The sequence below is a fragment of the Sinocyclocheilus grahami genome, unplaced genomic scaffold (genome assembly GCF_001515645.1).
Source record: "Sinocyclocheilus grahami isolate Dianchi unplaced genomic scaffold, SAMN03320097.WGS_v1.1 scaffold574.1, whole genome shotgun sequence".
Taxonomy (NCBI): Eukaryota; Metazoa; Chordata; class Actinopteri; order Cypriniformes; family Cyprinidae; genus Sinocyclocheilus; species Sinocyclocheilus grahami.
In genome coordinates, this window is record NW_015505753.1 from 427,381 (window position 1) to 449,930 (window position 22,550).

Genomic DNA, 22,550 nt, shown 5'->3' on the forward strand with positions numbered 1-22,550 from the left:
AAGTTGTTAACAAAGCATTATTAAAACATGATTGTAACACCAGTCACAAATTCTTATAAAAATGTTTTGATATATATTAAAATTATCGCAAACTTACATCTGATGAGACTGTAATCAGTAAATTATGACTTTTTTTTTTTTAAATGAACGTTTCACGTGAACAAAGAACGCCAATGAATTTAAACGGAAACATAAAAAAAGTAAAGACGTTTTTAAACCTTTTTTTTTTTAGTGGGAAAATCATTATGTGCACACCTGAAAAGCCTCCGAGTTTGAATGTACATTTCTATAGTATTTTGTATTTTTAAAATAGTATTTAACATTGATCGATAAAAGTACAAGAACCATTCTTCTGAACTTGTTAATATCTTTAGTTATTTGCATGTTCTTTTTGCACAACTGTTAGACCTTGCACTTATGCTTTACCTTGGAAAAGAAACGGATTACAAATAAACAAATCAACAACTGGAAATGTCAGAAGTGGTGTACCAGATAAACACTATAAACTTTTATGTTATGAAATGATGCCTTATACATGGTGTTTCTTGACTATAGATATTTTTATAGTGTAACTCAAAGGTCAAGGTACAGGTTTGACACCATATTTTGAGACTGACTCAATAATCAGAAAAGTTTCTTGAATATCAAATCAGCAGAAAAAATATCGTTCTGTATGATTTTTAAGCTCATCTTTAATCAAAACAGCACATGTTCCTGTGATATGACTGATGTTTGTAAGACTCTTATCTGCCTCCATTCATGGCCTGCACTTTTTTCCTGTTCGATGAGCCAAATCACCCAGAAATACGTCAAAAAAATCAGAAGTAAATTTGGTCGCAAATTCTGTTTCATGCCAACTTTAAACAATATTTGCAATATAACAGGGTAGTGGCTGCTAAAAACTGGGATTTGCCACCGCAGCTAAAAATGCAATTTTTAAATATATACAAATAATACTTTACAATAGAAGAGATCCAGAGGCAAATGACAGCCACATGGATCCTACTGTTAAATAATGCTATTAAAGCTGATGTGTATAACTGTCTGTGCTGAAATACTGGTTAACATGTAGAGTCAGTGTGAGTAAGCCAGTGCTGTAGTTTGTCTTCTTGAAGAGTGTAAACACTGTGACTGTTTGAGCAGCCTGACATGTCAACTTCTGACTCAGTCAGTTGTGTGAGTTTGGGGCGGGACCAGTCGTTTGCCAGATGACAGATCGAGGTGGAAGTGTTTGGGAAACTTGTTTCTCATGCTTATTATTTCTGCAATTCCATTTAGCTCTACTAGTAGCACAGAAATCACAGATTCACCTTTAACTGAAGCCAACAACAACGCAAAGTCAGGGGTTTTGCGAAACAATGTCATATTTAATTATAATGATGATAATAAAAAATAGACGAACATTATAATTAACAACGAATCCAACAACAACAACCAAAACAAAATAAATACAATGACTTGGTACATAAATATGGCTTAAAAAAGTGGCACATCAGACGAGTGCAGCATGAAAACAGCGGTGAGTGAGGATGAGGATGGTCGCGTGTGTATCAGGAAGGGCTTGCTTTACAAGTCTGCATGAGGACATAAATGAATGGCCTGATATCATCCACTGCCTATACAGCGAGAGAGAGAGAGAGAGAGAGAGACACAGGGATTGTGATTATGATGTGTTGAATGAAACATGGTTTTTAACTAGTGCATTACACATTTTTTTAAAACAACATATCCAAGCCTCAAGCATATTTTTAAAGATCACACCACAGGACCATTATATTGTTACCAATATATAATATATATAATACCAAACATTATACCAAACTGTACTTCCCAGTATTTTATATCATTATTATCATAACTACAAAAACTACTCATCACAAAAACAGAATCATAAAACACATAAATAAAAACGCACATAATGCGCAACCTCTTCATTGCGTTGCATTAGTGCTAAAACAGCTCGCTGTCAGTATACCCAAGTTTCCATCCAAGGAGTTTTGCGGAAACCGATTCAGCGCATCAAAATATTTACTGATGCAGCAGATGGAAATGCTGACTATCATTAAAATTTCACAACACAATCTTTGGTCACACTTTAGCTTGGGACCAATTCTCACTAGTAACTAACTATTAATTATGACTTTTGTCTCAATAAACTCATAATTTGCTGCTTATTAATAGTTAGTAAGATAGTTAAGTTTAGGTATCATGTAGAATTAAGGCATCTAAAATATGGTCATGCAGAATAATATGTGTTTTATAAGTACTAATAAACAGCCAAAATGCTAGTAGTTAATAGTGAGAATTGGTCACTATAAAGTGTTTTTTTACTGCATAAATTCTGTGTTAATTCCTAAAATGCCTGTATGTTGCTCCCTTTAAAGCTTGTTTCTTATTTTAATTTTTGATACGCCTAAACATATACACCAATTCATTTTTCTTAAAGAATGACGTTATTACACGCACCATTACATTGGATGGAAACAGGCTGGAGACAGCAAATTTTATACTTAGCTTAATTTTGACACAGTTTCACTTATAACAGAACAGTGCACAAAGTAGATGGAAACTTGCTCAGAAAGTGAAAAAGAGAGAAATGTGAAATTATATTATAGTCCAGCATGTCTATAATATTCTGATCAAAATCACTTAAACACACGCATGCGTCATGATACTCTCGTGAACGCAGGTCGAAGACTGACACGGAAGAGAAGAAATTGTTGAATAAAGTCATTATTTTGGTTTTCTTTGCAGACAAAAAGTATTCTCGTAGCTTCATAAAATCACGGTTGAACCACTATTGGTTCACATGGACTATTTTTTATCGATGTCCTTATTATTATCTTTCTGGACCTTGAACGTGGTAGTTGTGTTGCTGTCTATGGGAGGTTCAGAGAGCTTTCGGATTTCATCAAAAATATCTTAATTTAACCACCACTGGCTCTGCACCCATTTACCTAAATTCATTACTTCAGAGTTATGTGCCCTCTAGAAGCTTGCGTTCTGCAAGTGAACGGCGTATTATTGTGCCATCCCAAAGAGGCACAAAATCACTTTCACAGACTTTTTCCTTAACTGTTCCCTCCTGGTGGAATGACCTGCCCAACTCAATCTGAGCAGATTCCAATCCGAGCAGTCCTTAACCATCTTCAAGAAACGACTAAAAAACATCTGTTCCACCTTTATTTGACCCTCTAACTCTAACACTTTCTATTCTATTTTAATTCTACTTTATCTATATTTATCTTCTTTTTTTATTTAAAAAACAAAAAAACAAACAAACACTAGCTTTCTATTTTTTCTATTCTATCTACTTGTTTTTCTTTGTGTGTGTGTATAATAAATATATATATATACACCTTGCTACGTGTACTGCGTTAGGCTAACCGAGACTTGCCATTTGCACTTATATATTGTTGCTCTTTTGTTAGTTTTGTCTGCTTTTATTGTCCTCATTTGTAAGTCGCTTTGGATAAAAGCGTCTGCTAAATGACTAAATGTAAATGTAATTTGGGTTCCGAAGATGAATGAAGGTCTTATGGGTTTGGAACGACATGAGGGTGAGTAACTAATGACAGAATTTTCCTTTTTTGGGTGAACTATACCTTTAAAATCCCTCTCGGGTTGTCAGATGAGACCCACCACTGTTTACACCTGCTACTAAGATCAGTCTCCTGATTTTGTCACTAGATACATTACTCATTATATGACTGTGAGTTTATCACTCTTAGTATAAAACAAGAAAGTGGGAAAAATTTCAACTGAATGTAGTCTCTCAGATTTCAGAGGCAATTTCAAACTTTTTAAAGACTGTGTTATTTTACTACCGATAGGAGTTTTTTTTTTTTTTTTTGTAATGGTAACCAGTGAAGGGACTGCATTGGCTAACACTGGTACAGAGTGTTTACACCTGTATATAGCAAAAAACGGATGTTAATACCAGGTGTGAACGTGGACAGACAGAAACCTGTATGGAATGCTTGCTCTTTCTCAGGCTGCACCAGCAGACACTATTTAATCAGTAACCAGTTAACAATTAGAGTGAAAGAGGAAATGAGCATCAACCAGCGGCCACATCTGACACATGACACTGGTTGTTTATTCCACTCTTATCAAAAGGAGGGGGGGTTATAGTTCACATGGTCTTTTTATTATGAAGCTGGTCTGGTGATGGTCTCAGGCTCAGTCAACACATCCACAGTCTGTTCACTGACCATCTAATAAAACTACGGTAACACTTTAGTAAAGGGACCAAATCTCACTATTAACTAGTTGCTTATAAGCATGCCTATTATTAACATATTGGCTGTTTATTAGTATTTATAAAGCACATATACTGCATGACCATATTCTACATCACTAATCCTACCCGATACCTAAATTTAACAACTACCCTACTAACTATTAATAAGCAGCAAATTAGGAGTTTATTGAGACAAAAGTCATAATTAATGGTTTGTTAACAGCAAGAATTGGACCTTAAAATAAAGTGTGACTGAAAGCAATTATGAACACCACAAGCTCCAATCAGACTGTTATGCAGCATTTTGGCATCAGATTTCACAGGTTTACTTTGTATGATCTCTAAACGGCCTGTAAAAACAAACTGCAGTTGGTCCTTTTGTCTATCAGTAATTACAGTGTTTCTATACTGCAAACTTGGACAGAGATAGCAGAGGGGTGTCTTGCGTGCTTGTCATATTTGTGGACAATCATTCTGACAGAGCACAAATGCCTGTGCATTTTAAAACATGAGTGCATATATAAATAGACAATGCACAGCTGACATGAAGCTGGATTAATTGTGTGTGTGAAAGCATGTCCAGGTCCTCACCTCCTGATGTGACTAGCATCTAGCTGCTCCTGTAAGACTGACGCTCTCTTCTGCAGGAAGCTGACCTGCAGAATAAACAGCAAAATCATCTACACGTGCAAGCATTCCCAGAGCATTATGGGCTAGTTCTCTGGTGAAGAGTATGAGCTCAACAGAAATTAATATATAAGCAGCCCACATGATTCTGAATGGTAAACCCACAACTGTTAGGCCAAACTGTCAGACCAGATCAATGTACTCTACTTTTAAAGGGCTCATGCCATGAGAATCTGAATTGTCCTTGATCTTTGGAAATAAAAGACTTCAATGTGCTATTAAAACATACTGTAATGCTCAGAACTCCAAATGTCCTCCCAGCCTATAAAAGAGCATTTACTAAAAACGGCTCATTCAGAACTTTCACAACTTTTTGACCTCAATCAGATGAATACATTAACACATCAATGACACCCACTGGGAGTTCAGAAACTTTATCAGCCTACTATCAGTGAAAAAAAAATACATATGATTCATGCAACCCCACAATTGCTTTTACCATGTGCTATTGTGTAACAATAGTGAGTAGCAAAAATGTATGTCAATACAGCAACCGTAGCTCCGCTGCGAGCAAATGTGATTCTTTATGAAAATAGCTTCTCATAAAAAATATACTTGGTTGATTCTGGCTTTTTTAATTTTGCACGAGCCTGAAAAGAATGTACATTGTTCTGCGACGATTTTCCTGGAAACCAAGATACACAAAGCAAACCGCAGAGCAAATCTAATGTTACCATCCTTGCAAATGCATGCCTCTGACTCTGAAAAGAATGACTATGGTTAGATTCCTAAACGGCCACTGGTTTTGTTAAAATAATGCACTGCTATGTGCAATACTCGAAATATTCAAGGACAGAGGAGGCCATGCTGGTCACCAATTACAATGCATAAACATATCAGATCACAGAGCTGTGGCTGCGATTCTGAAAGAATCTAGTCGGAGCTATTCAGAGGCGTGCGCCGGGGCTTTGAACTGTGATCTCGAAATGTTGTTTGAGGGGCCCCCGGATCATGCCTGACAAAGAGGGACTATTGTTTAGATTTGAAATGTTTAAAAAATGCTCTTGCAGAAGACTCGTGTAGAACAAGGCTGACTGTAACTAATAAGACCCTGGCCGGAGCCCTTGAAGCCTGTATTAATGTGGTTGGCTGGTGTAATTGCACATAAGGAGATGAACTGGACCAGAGACTTCAAAGACCCGTGGCCAAATTAGATCCATGTCTATGGAGGAACTTGCAGGACTTGTTACCCCCCTCCCCTTCCCAAGAAACCAAATAAACAAGAGCCACTTGAGTTCAAAGACGTGAAGTCTGACTGCTCGGCATTATTAGATGAGGGACAGGAAGCTGCGATGGCATACAAGACATCAAATGTGGAGGTACTGAAGTGAAGCGGACTGATCACAAGCACAGAGGTGCAGGACTTCATACGAGGGGCTGAAAACCTAGCTTGTGTTCGAGTTTTGGTGTAAAATGCACTCCACACATCAACAACGTTTGACTTTTAAGAGTGGCTTGGAGACTATAAAACAAATGATACAGAAACCATCAAATGCTTTATCATTTACAGTAGAACTAATGTGCTGGGTCTGTAATTTGGGTAACACTTTATTTTAAGGACCAATTCTCACTATTAACTAGTTGCTTATTAGCATACCTATTACTAGCATATTAGCTGTTTATTAGTGCTTATAAAGCACATATTAATGCCTTATTCTGCATGATTATAGTTTAGATCCCTTAATCCGATCCCATACTAAACTTAACAACTACCTAACTAATAAGCAGCAAATAAGGAGTTTGTTCAGGGAAAACTCTTAGTAAATATGTGTTCCCTATTCTAAAGTCTTACTGTAATTTTGATTTGTTAGTGCTCATAATATACAGAACACTGAAACTAGACCTTAATTTCAAAGCGGAAGCCCCAAACAATGGCAAATGCAATAAGATCTCACTGCTTCACAAATGCTTCACTGTTTTTTGCAACCCATTGGAAATATGTGACTCCTATATGTGGCTACATTTCTGCAAAACTTGAAATACATTGTTCCGGGTACATTTCACTGCACTTTTCAGGTAACATGCCCACAATAAGCGGTTTAAATTATATCCCAGTGTTATGGAAAAAACCCTGCTTGTGGATACATATTTGCAAAATGATATGAAGTTGCCTGTAGCATGTTTCACAGCTGTTTCAAAATTAAATCTTCTTTGACTGCCACCAAATAGCATGTTCAATTTTCTCCAAAACAGTTAAAGGTAACTGTGCCAACAGTTTATTATGTTGGTTAATGCATATGTCATGGCAGTCTGGAAATGAAATGTCCGATAAGTGGCGATAAAGTGTATAGTGTATAGTTATAGTGTAAATAACTACACGAATCCCTACCCTAAACCTAACCGATAATCTTAACAAAGCAAACATGAGATAAAGAAGAATTTGCTGACGCAACCATGCCATTTTAGCACACTTCTATGTGCGCTAAGCTTTTTTCTGGAGTGTTGTGACTCGTGTTTTACAGGACTCGTACCCCACATCGCAAATGCAGCACTATGCTTTATTACAGAAGACAACCATATATGTGACCCGGACCACAAAACCAGTCTTAAATGTCAATTTTTCAAAACAAAAATGAATAAATAAGCTTTCCATTGCTGTATGGTTTGTTAGGATAGGACAATATTTGGCCGAGATACAACTATTTGAAAATCTGGAATCTGAGGGTGCAAAAAAAAATCAAAATATTGAGAAAATCGCCTTTAAAGCTGTCCAAATGAAGTTCTTAGCAATGCATATTACTAATCAAAAAATAAGTTTTAATATATTTACAGTAGGAAAGTTACAAAATATCTTCATGGAACATGATCTTTACTTAATTTCCTACTTATTTTTGCCATAAAATAAAAATCTATAATTTTGACCAATACAATGTATTTTCGGCTATTGCTACAAATATACCCCAGCGACTTAAGACTGGTTTTGTGGTCCAGGGTCACATATATAGAGCTGGATATTTGATGCAAATGTATTAGTTTACAAATCACACACTATGGTAAAAGTTATTTGAGGCTATAAATAGTACTGTGCAAGGAACAATGTGAAAACAAGTCTTTATTAATCAATAACCTGCCCCTGTAATCATGCGTGAAAAGGAAGAAAAGTTGGTGGTTTTACTGCCTCTAGTGTTCATTTCAGCTGGAAAGTCCATTGAAATGTATATACAGGTGCATCTCAATAAATTAGAATGTCGTGGAAAAGTTCAATTATTTCAGTAATTCAACTCAAATTGTGAATGCATGAATCAGTGCATCAGTGCGGCGTGGCATGGAGACAATCAGCCTGTGGCACTGCTCAGGTGTAATGGAAGCCCTGGTTGCTTTGATAGCAGCCTTCAGGTCATCTGCATTGTTGGGTCTGGTGTCTCTCATCTTCCTCTTGACAATACCGCATAGATTCTCTATGGGGTTCAGGTCAGGCGAGTTTGCAGGCCAATCAAGCACAGTAACACCATGGTCACTGAACCAGCTTTTGGTGCTTTTGGCAGTGTGGGCAGGTTCCAAGTCCTGCTGGAAAATGAAATCAGCATCTCCATAAAGCTTGTCAGCAGAAGGAAGCATGAAGTGCTCTAAAATTTCCTGGTAGACGGCTGCGTTGACAGTGGACTTCAGAAAACACAGTGGACCATGCAAAAGGAGCCCCTACCAAGTATTGAGTACATGTACAGTAAATGAACATACTTTCCAGAAGGCCAACAATTCACTAAAAATGTTTTTTTTTATTGGTCTTATGAAGTATTCTAATTTGTTGAGATAGTGAATTGGTGGGTTTTTGTGAAATGTGAGCCAAAATCATCCCAATTAAAAGAACCAAAGACTTAAACTACTTCAGTCTGTGAGCATAGAATTTATTTAATACACGAGTTTCACAATTTGAGTTGAATTACTGAAATAAATGAACTTTTCCACGACATTCTAATTTATTGAGATGCACCTGTAGGTACTTTTTTGCAGTTTTGCAGAAATGTAGCCAGAGTCACGTATTTCCAATGAGCCTGGGTTGTTTTTTTTCAGCGATTTATGTGTTTAGCGTGTAAGGTCTAGGGCAGCTGAGTCTTCAAGCTTTGTTTTGGATGTGGTTGGGATGTTAGTTGTTCTCATAGCTGTTGGGAGTCGATTCCGCTGCTGAAGAACTAAGACCAGAAGTACTATGATCTGGACAAGCGGGTACTCATCATGTTAAGAAAAGAGAGGGTTATGTGGCCAGAATTAGTTAATTGTAGCCAGGCTGGGATAAGTTGTTTGAAGAAGCATTTATGTAAACCACTGGCTGTTGTGTTTTGTCAATTGCAGGCAATGAGGAGACTTTCAGTGACATGAGGTGTCTTTATGGTCCTGCTTCTTTACTTCTAAACTGCTTGTCCTGTGTATGGTCACAGGAATGCTGGAGCCTCTCTTAACGTCTCGGGCCGTAGACAGGAAAACAACATGGATGGATGGCCGGTCTATCACAGGGTTCTTCTTACATTGTACCTCTTAACTGTACTGTACTGTCGTTTACGAATAAAAAAAATAATTAACTTTTTACTGAAACACCAACACGAAAATTAAAGTTTTAATTTAGCTGAAAACCAAAAGCAAAAATAAAATACATTTAATAATCAGTTATTTAATAAAATTTATTTAATCGTCAACGCTTAAATAAAAAATGAGTTGTACAATCATTTAAATTGCACTTGAGGTGGTTTTTACATAAACTTTTTAATGTTTCTGCTCAAATTTTTTGTTATATAAACATTTAAATGGTGGCTGTAACAAAACACTTGTTTTAATGACAGATTTATTTAAACAAATGTTAAGTAAAAACATAATGAATATGTTAAACAGTACACTGTCCTGAAAAAAACAGGTGTAATTTTTTTTTTTTTAGAAATTGCGGTAACCCTTTAGTATAGGGACCAATTCTTACAATTAACTAGTTGCTTATCAGTATGCCTATTATTAACATATTGGCTGTTTATTAGTAATTATAAAGCACATATTCTACATGACCACATTCTACATCACTAATCCTTCCCAATACCTAAACTTAACAACTACCTTACTAACTATTAATAAGCAGTAAATTAGGAGTTTATTGAAGCAAAAGTTGTAGTTAATGGTTTGTTAATATCGAGAGTTGGACCTTAAAATAAAAAGTGTGATCAAAATTGCTTGTAAATTTCACAAATAATTACAAAGAAACACCAAGTAACACTGAATTAAACATATTTTTACTGAATGTTTAGTGAAGTTTTGTTCACGCATTAACAGAAAACAGCATAGACTAAAAGATTTTGAGATGTAAGAATCCATATCGGTATCAGTTAAAATACGTCACATACTAATCAAACTGTCTGTGTTTATTTTGCGATAATGACTGACGTACTTATGCAATTCCCTGGCTGCCGAGTCATTTCCCCGGACTGCTTGCAGGAAGCAGGGTCACCAATCAAATCTGCCAGCGTCCAGTCAGTGGGTTCCCCTTGCAGTTGGATATTTTATCTCCCTTTTCACACGTTAATCATTTTTTAAAACATTCTCTGTTGATTTTCTTTAACAAAAATAAACACCTTTCCGAATGCTGATGCACCACTCAATGCATTTATTTTCGCTTACCCCATAGTTGCTTTGCATCAAAATAATGGCCACTTTAAGGTCAAATTCTCGCTATTAACAAACCATTAAAGGTGGGGTAAGCGATTTTTCAAAAACGCTTTAGAAAACTGATTCGGGCCGACTAGCAAAACAAACTTGTAGCCAATCAGCAGTAAGGGGCGTGTCTACTCATGATGTGGAGTAGAGAGCGTTCAGTGCACAGGAGCCGAGCGACAGAAGGATAGAGATGGTGGAAAAACAAAACAAAAGAGGAAAACGTGTGCGGAACAAAAGAAGACTTAAGGCAATAAGGCAAGAAGTAGGACCCGTGTAAATATCGGATCAGCTTTCCAGCGCTGGAGAGAACTCAAGGAGCGGAGGCCTGCGATCGGACACCGAGGTTGCTTTGTTTCTTCTCGATAGGTGAGTAACACCGTGTCTGCGCCGCAACAGCTAAAGTCTGTCTAGCACACTGGACGTCACAAAGCGACCTTTTAAAATCATTTGAAATTTGTGTCAATACGTCATGAATAGAACGCAGCAGCAGTTTTCTGTCGGGGATTTGTCGTGTCGCGCTGCGCCGCATCCAGTGTAGACAGCATCACTGATTATAATGAGTTCTATAGTATTTTGTCGCGCCACGCCACTCGTGTTCGGTGTAGACACGGTGTAACATTGGTTTTGCTTTGTTTCACAGAACTAGCCTGGTTTGTGAACGTATGTGTGGGGCGGAGCTATCAAAATAGGGGCGAGACCCTTTTGGGGTAGGGCCGTGTTTGTTTTGGTGATTTCAAATGTCAACATTGGCTACCAGAAATCGCTTACCCCACCTTTAAAAAAACGACTAATGTGCTGCTTATTAATAGTTAGTAAGGCAGTTGTTAAGTTTAGGTATTGGATAGGATTAGCGATGTAGAATATGGTCATGCAGAATACGTGCTTTATAAGTACTAATAAACAGCCAATATGTTAAAAACAGGCATGCTAATAAGCAACTATACCAAAGTGTTACCAAAATAACAATAATCTATGAGTACTGTGCAGACATAAGCAGTAGCTTGCTGAAGCAGTATCACGAATAAACCACTGGCAATGACCAATCAGCATCAAGGACTAGAACTATCCATTCTATAATGCACATAATCCTGTATATATAAGTGCTCCAGGTGTGTTTATGAATCTGTTGCGGTCGAGTCCATTTATATGAAATGATGCAATGTCCAGATGTGCCTGTGCTAGTGGTTTTTCTGACCTGCCTTACAAAAATAAATTAAAACACTAACATATATTTGTTTATGTGTGTCCAGTGGGAGCTCTTGTGGCGTGTGTATTTGTTTGATCACCTGTGACTTCAGCGAGGTGATGGTGTCCTCCAGCTCCTGCTGCAGCTCTGCGGGAATCAGGCCTTTGATCTTCGACTCATACTCCTGACGGACGTGTGTGATCTACACAAGGAGAGAGGGGAAGAGTTTAAAAAATCAGACTGTCAGACACTGTGGTCAGTTCTCGGTAAACTAAAGCTGCAGCAAGAGTACTGCTAACTAAGCCTGTCTGTCTAGCAAGTGCAGACTATACACTGAACATACAACTTTGGCAAGTTTCTCCTCTTCCTACACACACTCAAGCAGAGAAACACTTTTTGTCACCAAACTGAGGAATGGAGAAGACGTGTTGCACTGAGGATACAGCAAGGTCATGTCTGAGAGCCCCTTTTAAAGAAAAGAGAAAACTATGCCTTTTCTGAGGCCAGACTGTCTACATTTCATCTGTTACATAGACATCAGTACCATGGTTAATGCTGCAGTTGTACATTACGAACTGAACTGATACAGGTCTTTTGGTTTGGTACACACAATTACACAAATGACTGCATACAGTATCTTTATATGGAGAACAAGTTGGTTGTTATGCCATGTCTGGTTATTTTCAGTGCCTTGCATTCTGCAGTGTTCATTAACAGAAACTTGGGTAACACTTTAGATTAGGGAACAGGAACACATATTCATAAATAATTAAGTAAGAGTTTTCCCTCAATAAACTCCTAATTTGCTGCTTATTGATAGTAAGTAAGGTTTGCAGTAGTTATGTTTAGGTATTGGGTCGTGGTAAAGGATGTAGAATATGTTCATGCAGAATAAAACATTAATATATGCTAGTAATATGAATACTAATATGCAACTAGTTAATAGTGAATAGTGTTACCTGATCTAAAGTGTTATCGAGATTTGTGTCACACAGATGACACGCCACTAAAAAAAACAACAACTATATCTACATCCTCTTTACTACTAGTTTTAACACGAAATGAACATCTCATGCCTCATGTAATCATTCAATCAGTCTTCCAATTGCGGAAAGACGTCAAAACAAAATGTCTGGTAGCATTTCATTAACCTCAGGCAGGCAAGTCATCAGTGTCCACAGTTTGTTACTTCGCTAAAGAAATTAAGTCTAGAGGAGAGCATTTTGCGGAATATTAGACTTATATATTTTACTTTACCTGTTAGTGATGTGTTCATTATTTAATGTATGCTTAAATAAATTTGTTATGAAACAAGTTATGACAGCCACTGTGTAAATGAATATATTTCAACAACAAATAGAAATTTTATAGTTTAGAAGTTAATTTAAAAACTGGATTATGTGCAATTTACATGTTTGCGTACAATTTTTTAAGTTGAGTGTTGATGATTATATTTAAAATTAAATAGCAAATAAATTTAAGTTTGGGCTTATAGTAATGTAAAAGGGCTACCTATAGTTTAGAACATAAGTTGAGGTAGATTTTTATCGCTAAGAAAATTTTAATTATAATTGAATTTATTTAAAGAAAGAGCAATTTGTTCGGTAAACCACTGTTTAATTTTTTAGAAAAGTTATTTTATGTTTAGTTTTTCCCCCTGGTGTTATACCGAACTGTGATGTCAAAACTGAGGACCGAATTTGTCCCTAAACTAAAGACTAAAAAAGCAACAACAACGTACACATTAAATTCTCTGTAGTTTTGTATTGCAGTTTTGAATGTGCCAGTCTTTCTTGGTGTTCACCATCCTGATGGACCGTCTCATATCAAGTTTAGTGAATGTGAGAATGTAAAACAATTTCTAGTCTTGGTCTTAAGAGGTCTGGTATTGGTCTTTATCTGGTTTAGGTCTTAATCTGGATCTTGATGGGTCTGGTGGTCTGGCTCTCTGCTGACTGTGTCAGACAGACACTGAGGTCCTTGGCAGTCTCTGTCCACCGTCTTATGTTAAAAATGTCTTAATAGTCGCCTTGTTTGAGGGAACAGAGGAGCAACAAGAAAGATGATTGCCTTTCCTAAAAATAATTTTCCTGTTGTGGATTTAACTGATTGTTCTGGCTTTCTGTAATTAATCTTCCGGGGTGCAATGAAAGGATTGAAAGCCACTTCAAAGAGGAAGAGTATATATTATCTGAACACAGCTGTCTGTTCTTTTTTCGTCCCACAGTGAGCTGTAGACTAGGCCTTTGCCATTTAGCCAATTGTCCCTCGCTCACAGCCCTCTGATGTTATTGAGTTGATGTGTCAATCAATTTACTTATGAACTAAAACTAAAAACCTAAAAACAAAACCTAAAAAAAAAAAAATGATAAAGAGCTTTAACATTTGGTAACTAAAAACCAGATCCATTGTGAGAGGAGACTCCTGTCTGAGTGATTTTATCCCCAAAAGAATTATAGCATTGGCTATCGAGACAACATCTGAGTGTCTCTAGCTGACCGTATTTGGCCAGAGGGTTCTTGAGATCTAGCGGTAGATGCTGGACTCATAAGAGCATGTTGTACTGCTCTCCACCGGCCTCCGATCCCAAAGACTTTATCTCAATTACCCCTCTTCATCATACACATTCCATGCAACACAACTAGTACACACTACAGCAGACGCAGCCCTGCGTACTGTATCGGGAGGCCCACGTGTAATTGAAGTCGACATGCCATGAATGTTTGCCTCAAAGAGTGGGAGGTAAAGGCATCTGTGAGGGAAAGGAAACGTGGGAGTGGTTTTCATACAAAGCTAGACAGCTTTTTGAGAATAGGAGCCATCGTGCAGTGCTGTGTCTGGCTAATAGCCCTTTACGTATAACTTTCTTTGCGCAACAAGTTCAGCATGAGATGCAGCAAAAATGTGCCAGGGGAAAGTAGCTCTTAGCATCTGAGTGCTAACAGCATGGCTAAATGGACTGGTGGGGGGTTGGCTAGTAGTGGTGTTAATGTATGTGGAGGACCTCACAACAACTGAACTCCTCACCTTTGGCAGTGTCAGTGATTTGAAGAGGTTTGGTCCTCATTTACAAAGTAGCCCTACGAGGAGCCTAAGTTAACATTTTCTGAGGAAAACCTGTTGTGTGAGTGGTGTTTGCATGTGCAAAACTCATCCCCATGATGCTAGGGTTATGTCTAAACTTTGTATCTTGCTGTTTCTTTAGTCTTATCATGGTCCCTTGTAACCTATTTCTACATCTTTCTTTAAGAAAGTCTCTGAATCTCTGGCATTCTTCTTTCTGAGCATCAGAACTCTCTTTCGCTGTCTCAGGGTCTTCCTATCACTTCCTCAGCTATCTGTCAATATAAATCAACTCACATTTGACTTATTAATCTCTTATTTAAAAAATACCAATGTTATCACTTTAATAATACTCTCTTTGGAAGGCTCTCTTCTCAAACAGCAAAGTTGTGATGTGACATTAACAGTTTCTGAAGCTCATTTGGTAGAGCAACTGTGATGCTTGTCTTCTCGAACACCACTAAAGACGTCACCAACTTAATAATAATAATAAATAATAGTAATAATAAATAAAAACATGAATGTCCATTCATTAGTGCTACTCAAAAATGAAAATTCTGTCATCATGTCCTTCCAAACCTGACTTACTTTCTTCTGCAGAACACAAAAGAAGATATTTTAAAGCATGTTTCAATTGTTTGTGTCCATACAATGAAAGTTAGTGTCACCTGACATTGTTATTGTATGAAAAACACTGAAACATTTTCCAAAGTATCTTCTTTTGTGTTTAATCCTACCCGCATAACTAAACTTAACAACTAGTTTAATGAATTGGTCCCCAAACTAAAGAGTGAGCAGAATATCAAATACTGGGGAAGTGTCATTCACAAATAATGTCTGTTGATATTGCATTAATGCAAATAGCATATTTATGGCTGGAAGGGCCATAAATATAATGGTCATATAAGGTCCCGTCCACACGGAGATGTGTTTAGCTGTATACGCAAACATTTTGTAACGTATAGGCGTTTCGTCCAAACGGATTCGGTGTTTTGGGAGAGTGAAACCGGTATTTTTTTAAACCGGGTCCCAGAGTGGATAAATCTGAAAACGCCACTCTTGTGTTTTTGTGTGGACAGCAAATCCATATGGATCCGAAGTCGTGGCCTAATGGTTAGAGAGTTGGCTCGTAACCCAGGTTGCGGGTTCGAGTCTTGTACCGGCAGGGATTGTAGGTGGGGGAGAGTGAATATACAGTGCTCTCTCCCACCTTCAATACCACGACTGAGGTGCCCTTGAGCACTCTGTATCGGCAAGTACCAAAAATAAAAGTATCGTATCGGGCGAGTACTGGAAAAAGTGGTATCGGTGCATCCCTACTTTTTATTAACTAACATTGACACAGATTAATAAATATATTGTTCCATGTTCGTTTGTATAACCTTGTATAAGGTTTATGCGCATAGTCCAAGTCTTCTTCTCTGTTTTTAGTGCATCTCTGTGGCAGAATTACAGCGCCACATGTTGGTCTGGCATGTATACTACATCGTTATGTGTCGGTTTCGTGTTGTCTGGCTAATAGCCCTTTACGTATAACTTTCTTTGCGCAACAAGTTCAGCATGAGATGCAGCAAAAATGTGCCAGGGGAAAGTAGCTCTTAGCATCTGAGTGCTAACAGCATGGCTAAATGGACTGGTGGGGGGTTGGCTAGTAGTGGTGTTAATGTATGTGGAGGACCTCACAACAACTGAACTCCTCACCTTTGGCAGTGTCAGTGATTTGAAGAGGTTTGGTCCTCATTTACAAAGTAGCCCTACGAGGAGCCTAAGTTAACATTTTCTGAGGAAAACCTGTTGTGTGAGTGGTGTTTGCATGTGCAAAACTCATCCCCATGATGCTAGGGTTATGTCTAAACTTTGTATCTTGCTGTTTCTTTAGTCTTATCATGGTCCCTTGTAACCTATTTCTACATCTTTCTTTAAGAAAGTCTCTGAATCTCTGGCATTCTTCTTTCTGAGCATCAGAACTCTCTTTCGCTGTCTCAGGGTCTTCCTATCACTTCCTCAGCTATCTGTCAATATAAATCAACTCACATTTGACTTATTAATCTCTTATTTAAAAAATACCAATGTTATCACTTTAATAATACTCTCTTTGGAAGGCTCTCTTCTCAAACAGCAAAGTTGTGATGTGACATTAACAGTTTCTGAAGCTCATTTGGTAGAGCAACTGTGATGCTTGTCTTCTCGAACACCACTAAAGACGTCACCAACTTAATAATAATAATAAATAATAGTAATAATAAATAAAAACATGAATGTCCATTCATTAGTGCTACTCAAAAATGAAAATTCTGTCATCATGTCCTTCCAAACCTGACTTACTTTCTTCTGCAGAACACAAAAGAAGATATTTTAAAGCATGTTTCAATTGTTTGTGTCCATACAATGAAAGTTAGTGTCACCTGACATTGTTATTGTATGAAAAACACTGAAACATTTTCCAAAGTATCTTCTTTTGTGTTTAATCCTACCCGCATAACTAAACTTAACAACTAGTTTAATGAATTGGTCCCCAAACTAAAGAGTGAGCAGAATATCAAATACTGGGGAAGTGTCATTCACAAATAATGTCTGTTGATATTGCATTAATGCAAATAGCATATTTATGGCTGGAAGGGCCATAAATATAATGGTCATATAAGGTCCCGTCCACACGGAGATGTGTTTAGCTGTATACGCAAACATTTTGTAACGTATAGGCGTTTCGTCCAAACGGATTCGGTGTTTTGGGAGAGTGAAACCGGTATTTTTTTAAACCGGGTCCCAGAGTGGATAAATCTGAAAACGCCACTCTTGTGTTTTTGTGTGGACAGCAAATCCATATGGATCCGAAGTCGTGGCCTAATGGTTAGAGAGTTGGCTCGTAACCCAGGTTGCGGGTTCGAGTCTTGTACCGGCAGGGATTGTAGGTGGGGGAGAGTGAATATACAGTGCTCTCTCCCACCTTCAATACCACGACTGAGGTGCCCTTGAGCACTCTGTATCGGCAAGTACCAAAAATAAAAGTATCGTATCGGGCGAGTACTGGAAAAAGTGGTATCGGTGCATCCCTACTTTTTATTAACTAACATTGACACAGATTAATAAATATATTGTTCCATGTTCGTTTGTATAACCTTGTATAAGGTTTATGCGCATAGTCCAAGTCTTCTTCTCTGTTTTTAGTGCATCTCTGTGGCAGAATTACAGCGCCACATGTTGGTCTGGCATGTATACTACATCGTTATGTGTCGGTTTCGTGTGGACGCAGATATTTCTTGAGACGAGGAGAAAAAAAAGATCGGATAGGGAAAGCTCTGGCTTCGTGTGGACATAGCCTAAATATAAATTTTTTTTGCTAATCTTCCACTTTCTGTCATCACAACCAATATTCTGTTGAACGGCATCCATTTAGCTCTTGTCAGAATTGCCCAAAATGCGTCTTCTGGATCCATGCAAACAGGTACCGGAAAACTGAGAGGTCCCAGCACAAATTAAGCCCAGATTATTTTTCAGCAAACTATTCCTTTAAACATCCTTAACTGTGGCATGAAAGACACTCAGTATATTCCCCGGGACATAACCACTTATTTATACAGGTTTTCTTTTTCAATAAATTCTGACAGGTTCTTACAATCACAGCTGCAACACTGGGCCACTTTGAGGGTAAGGCTTTGTGCTTTATTTTTGATTTACTTCCATCAACTAATGAACTGCACATAAAAGCATCCAGATTTCACAACTGAACGATGTGACTAGTGAACAATTTCATCTTCCTTTCCTTTTTAAAAAGCAATCTTTGTTGTTTAATAAACCAATCTCCATTTTAAAGACAGCAGCAGTCTCCTTTCTGCACCATTCTCACTTAAAATGACACTATTTCATCTATATATAGTCTTCAGATTGTGCCTGCATTTGACTTTGCACGATGCAGGATGTGTCACTAGCTGGGGTTTTTGACAGCTGCCAGCTGAAAGCAGCAAGACCTCAGCACTTTGAATGTTCAAATAAAGTTTGTCATGTCGTCAGAAGCTTGATGTATGCTAATGAAGGGGGTGGAGGGGAGAGAAAGAGTGCACAAGCGTTCAAAAAAACACGGCAAAGTGACAAAAACATTGTCAGATGCACAAGGGTACATCAAAAACCGGCACCACTCACAAAGTTTCGCGTCATAAAATTGGCGGTTCTGGAGTCAAGAGCACTAGTTGAGTATGAAGCTCTCTGAATAGCATGCCAACTGAAAAAAAAAAGCGTTTTCAAGAAGCTGGGAGTGATGTGAACAGAAATTAGAGGTTGGAGGAGGCTCTTTATGAAGTTATGAAGCAGAAGTATGATTTATGAAGTGCCACTCCAGTGGAGTGGGGCTCCACAGTAGCACCGGTGCGGTAATGGGAAGCTAATGGAAAATGACGGCACTTACTCTACAGTGCGTTGGCAGTGGAGAGGAACAGATCTAAGGTTTAGGCATCTTTTCTGTGGAAATTCATAGCCAAATCTAATGACCCTGTCATTGGCAAAAAATAACAGTAACTATACAATGCACAAAATTTATTTGTTTATACAATACAATATTTAAGTCAACAAGAAATAGCAACAAATAGAATTTGCAGCTCATTTTATTGGTTTAATCTGACATGTTTCTAACCAAAAAACGGAAATCAACCAGAAAAAAAAAACTGGACAGGATTTATCTGGGATCAATTGGGTCTTGAAAAGTGTATGTTACTCCATATAGTAGTAGAGGCTGTCTTTGGGGGTTGGCATCATAAGCTTTACATATTTAAAGTGCTAACTGGTTCATAGTTGCGGTTCTTTTTTTTTAAATGCAAGATTTTAGGCACCAATTGCATGCATACTACTAGCATACTGGCTATTTATTAGTACTTATAAAGCACATATTAATGCCTTATTCTGCATGGCCATATTTTAGATCCCTTAATCCTACCCCATACCTAAACTTAACAGCTACCTTACTAACTATTAATAAGCGGCAAATTAGGAGTTTAATGAGGCAAAAGTCGTAGTTGATAGTGAGAATTGGTCCCCACACTAACGTGTGACCTTCTGTCCCATGCAATTTGTTTGTTTAAGCATCTGACATATCAATACCGACTCAATCAATTGAGTGAGTTTGGGGAGGGACGGTCAGTTTGACCAATGGCAGATGGGGGGAGTGTTCAGGAACCTTACTGAAAAACAATGATTATTTTTGAAAAACGTTCAGTCATAAAGAAATGACATACTTTAAGTTTAATAAAGCAAGTAAAGAATTAAAAGCTCTGGGAGTGTTAAATGCATCATCACTGACATCACCGAAATCCCATGCTTACATCAAAAGCTCGGCTTCACCCTCACCAGCGAAGAAGGGAGATTCGGTAGATTAAGACTCAATGCCGGCACTGCAGTCGTCAGCACACTTAGCATGCAGCGAATAGCTCCTGTTTAACTAACATGTCAAATCCATCCTAATATGAAAATAGCACCTTGCTGTGCCTCGGGAGGAAACCTCTCGGAGGACTCCGTAACTTAACTGTTTCGAAGGCTTTGTGTCTGTAATCGTCTCATCCTGCGTACCAGCGAGACTGCGCAGAAACACGCCGCTGCCATGCCGACATTTCATGCCAAGCAGGCGTGGAGGGGCCCGGAGCAACCGAGCGAGGAACATCTGTTTGAAGTCTGGGCAAAAAGAGGGCTGTTTTTGCATGCCGAGGATTGCATTACAAAGACATGTCTTGGAAGATAAACTGGGGCAATATCACTGCACTGAAAAGAGAGCAGGCCTCTCAGCCTTTATTTCCACATATACTCCCTCTCTCACGAACACATGCACAGCGTTTGAGATGTGGAGTGCTGTGAGGGTTTATGAGGTGGGAGTAGATGTTCTTTGCAGGCGCTCTGTCTCTTAAGGAGGCCTGGGGTTGGCGATCGCATTCTAAAGCGAAGGTCTTGTCTCCAGGGCTTGTTGAAGTCAGAATGAAATCAAAATTGACCCTCAAAAAGTGTAACCCTCATATTCAAGAAGAGTTTTTGAAGAATGACATTTCTTTACGACAACACTGCATAGAGACCATGAATATCAAGCTATTATGGTTTATTTTGTCCTTTAAAGGGCAAATGAACTGCCGTTCTATGAAAAAGAAAACAGCAAATGAGTTTGAAATGAGTTATCACTAACTATTCCTGATGGATACTTTTTTTTTGGTTTACTCAGAAATACACACTTACAGACGTCAAATGGATTGCAATTTGTTTTAATTTTGATGCTCAATTGATGCGTATCAGCTTTTTTGATGACAAAAGTGTCCTAAAGTGACATATTTCATAATAGTGACAAAGTAAGTGGGACTTGATTTTATCTTGATTCTGGATTTTACTGGCTCATGATCATTAGCCTATGATATTAACAGTAAATCACAAAAGAAGCATGTCAGAGGTGTGTAAATGTTAATACATTTTGAAAGACTGCTGCAAAAAACATTTGTTACTTTAGCATAAGTAAGAGTGTAGGGATAAGGAACCCAAGCAGTACCCAAGCAGCAACACTAGATGATGGAAACGTACTTGATATTTTGTAAACATTCCATTTTTAATTTTGTATTTGGTTATGGTGGCATTTTGGGCGGTTCAAGAGCGCAAGTAATTTTGGGGATGCATTTTTTGGTCACACTTTAGTTTGGGGACCAATTCTCAATATTAACTAACTATTAGCTGCGACTTTTGCCTTAGCAAACTCCTAATTTGCTGCTTATTAGGCTAATAGATAGCAAAGTAGTTTTTAAGTTTGGATAGGTATGTGGTAGGACTAAGGGATCTAAAATATGGTCAAGGAGAATAATACATTAATATGTGCTTTATAAGTACTAATAAACAGGCAATAGGCTAAGCTAGTAATATGCATGCTAATAAGCAACTAGTTAATATTGAGAACTGGTCCTTAAAATAAAGATTTACCCATTTTTCTTTATGTGTGACATTCATTTCTGGTCTCTTTAAAAAAAAAAAAAAATTCATTTCATGCTGACTTTACAGTTAAAGCAATCTAGAGACCATCTAGTTGTCCCTAGTTGTCAAGTGTCTGGCGTATGTTCGTCATAACACATAGCCTGACCACTAATCTACTGGCACTCAGTCAGATAAAGAGCTTTGGGGCTCTTCCACAGAATACAGTGCCAACTCAGTGCAGCTGTTCCTCAAGAGAGCCAGTCTGTGGTTGAACAGATACTTCAGCCCAGGGCACATCCCAACAACTGTCTGAGGAGCCCAATAAAGGTCAGCAGAGGTTTCCAGGACGAAAAGGGCGTTTCTACACACATAGCAGGTCCAGAGACCCACCCGGAGCTATTAATCAGTTAATTAGCTCTCTCTCTCTCTCTTTTTTCTTTAACTCAAGGTCAAAGTGGCCTGTTATTATTGAGAAATCCCTCTGAAATGGGTACAGCATTCCTGGCCCAGGGCTCTGGCTCTTGAAGCCGGATCTCATGGAATGTGTAAAATGTGTGCAGGGCATATCAGTGACTCAGTGAGGAGACGTGGCTTCTTCCTGGCCCTCCAGGGGACGTGGCATGCACTGAGGTCCAAGCCGTTTGTAATTTTACCTGCTCCTGGTATTCCAGCTCGCGGCTCATCAACTTCTTCTCAACGGCATGCAGCTGTCTCTGCAGAGCCTGCACACGTTCTTGAAGAACCTGAAAGGAAAAATCGAGTGAATCGAGTATTAGATAAAGCAGATTCCAGATAAAGGAAAGAAGCATCACTGTC

General features: G+C 38.2%; 1 protein-coding gene across 1 annotated transcript in view; it reads right to left on the reverse strand.

The window, feature by feature from the left end:
• Positions 1-4,830: 4,830 nt before the first annotated feature.
• LOC107556591 (centrosomal protein of 112 kDa-like) overlaps positions 4,831-22,550 on the reverse strand; it is a 182,007-nt gene continuing 164,287 nt past the window's right edge. Inside the window, exons 27-29 of the mRNA XM_016239723.1 lie at positions 22,388-22,477; positions 11,848-11,949; positions 4,831-4,899 (exon numbers count right to left, since the gene is read on the reverse strand). Of these exons, the coding sequence (XP_016095209.1) occupies positions 4,831-4,899; positions 11,848-11,949; positions 22,388-22,477 (261 nt within the window). The remainder of the gene's footprint in view (positions 4,900-11,847; positions 11,950-22,387; positions 22,478-22,550) is intronic.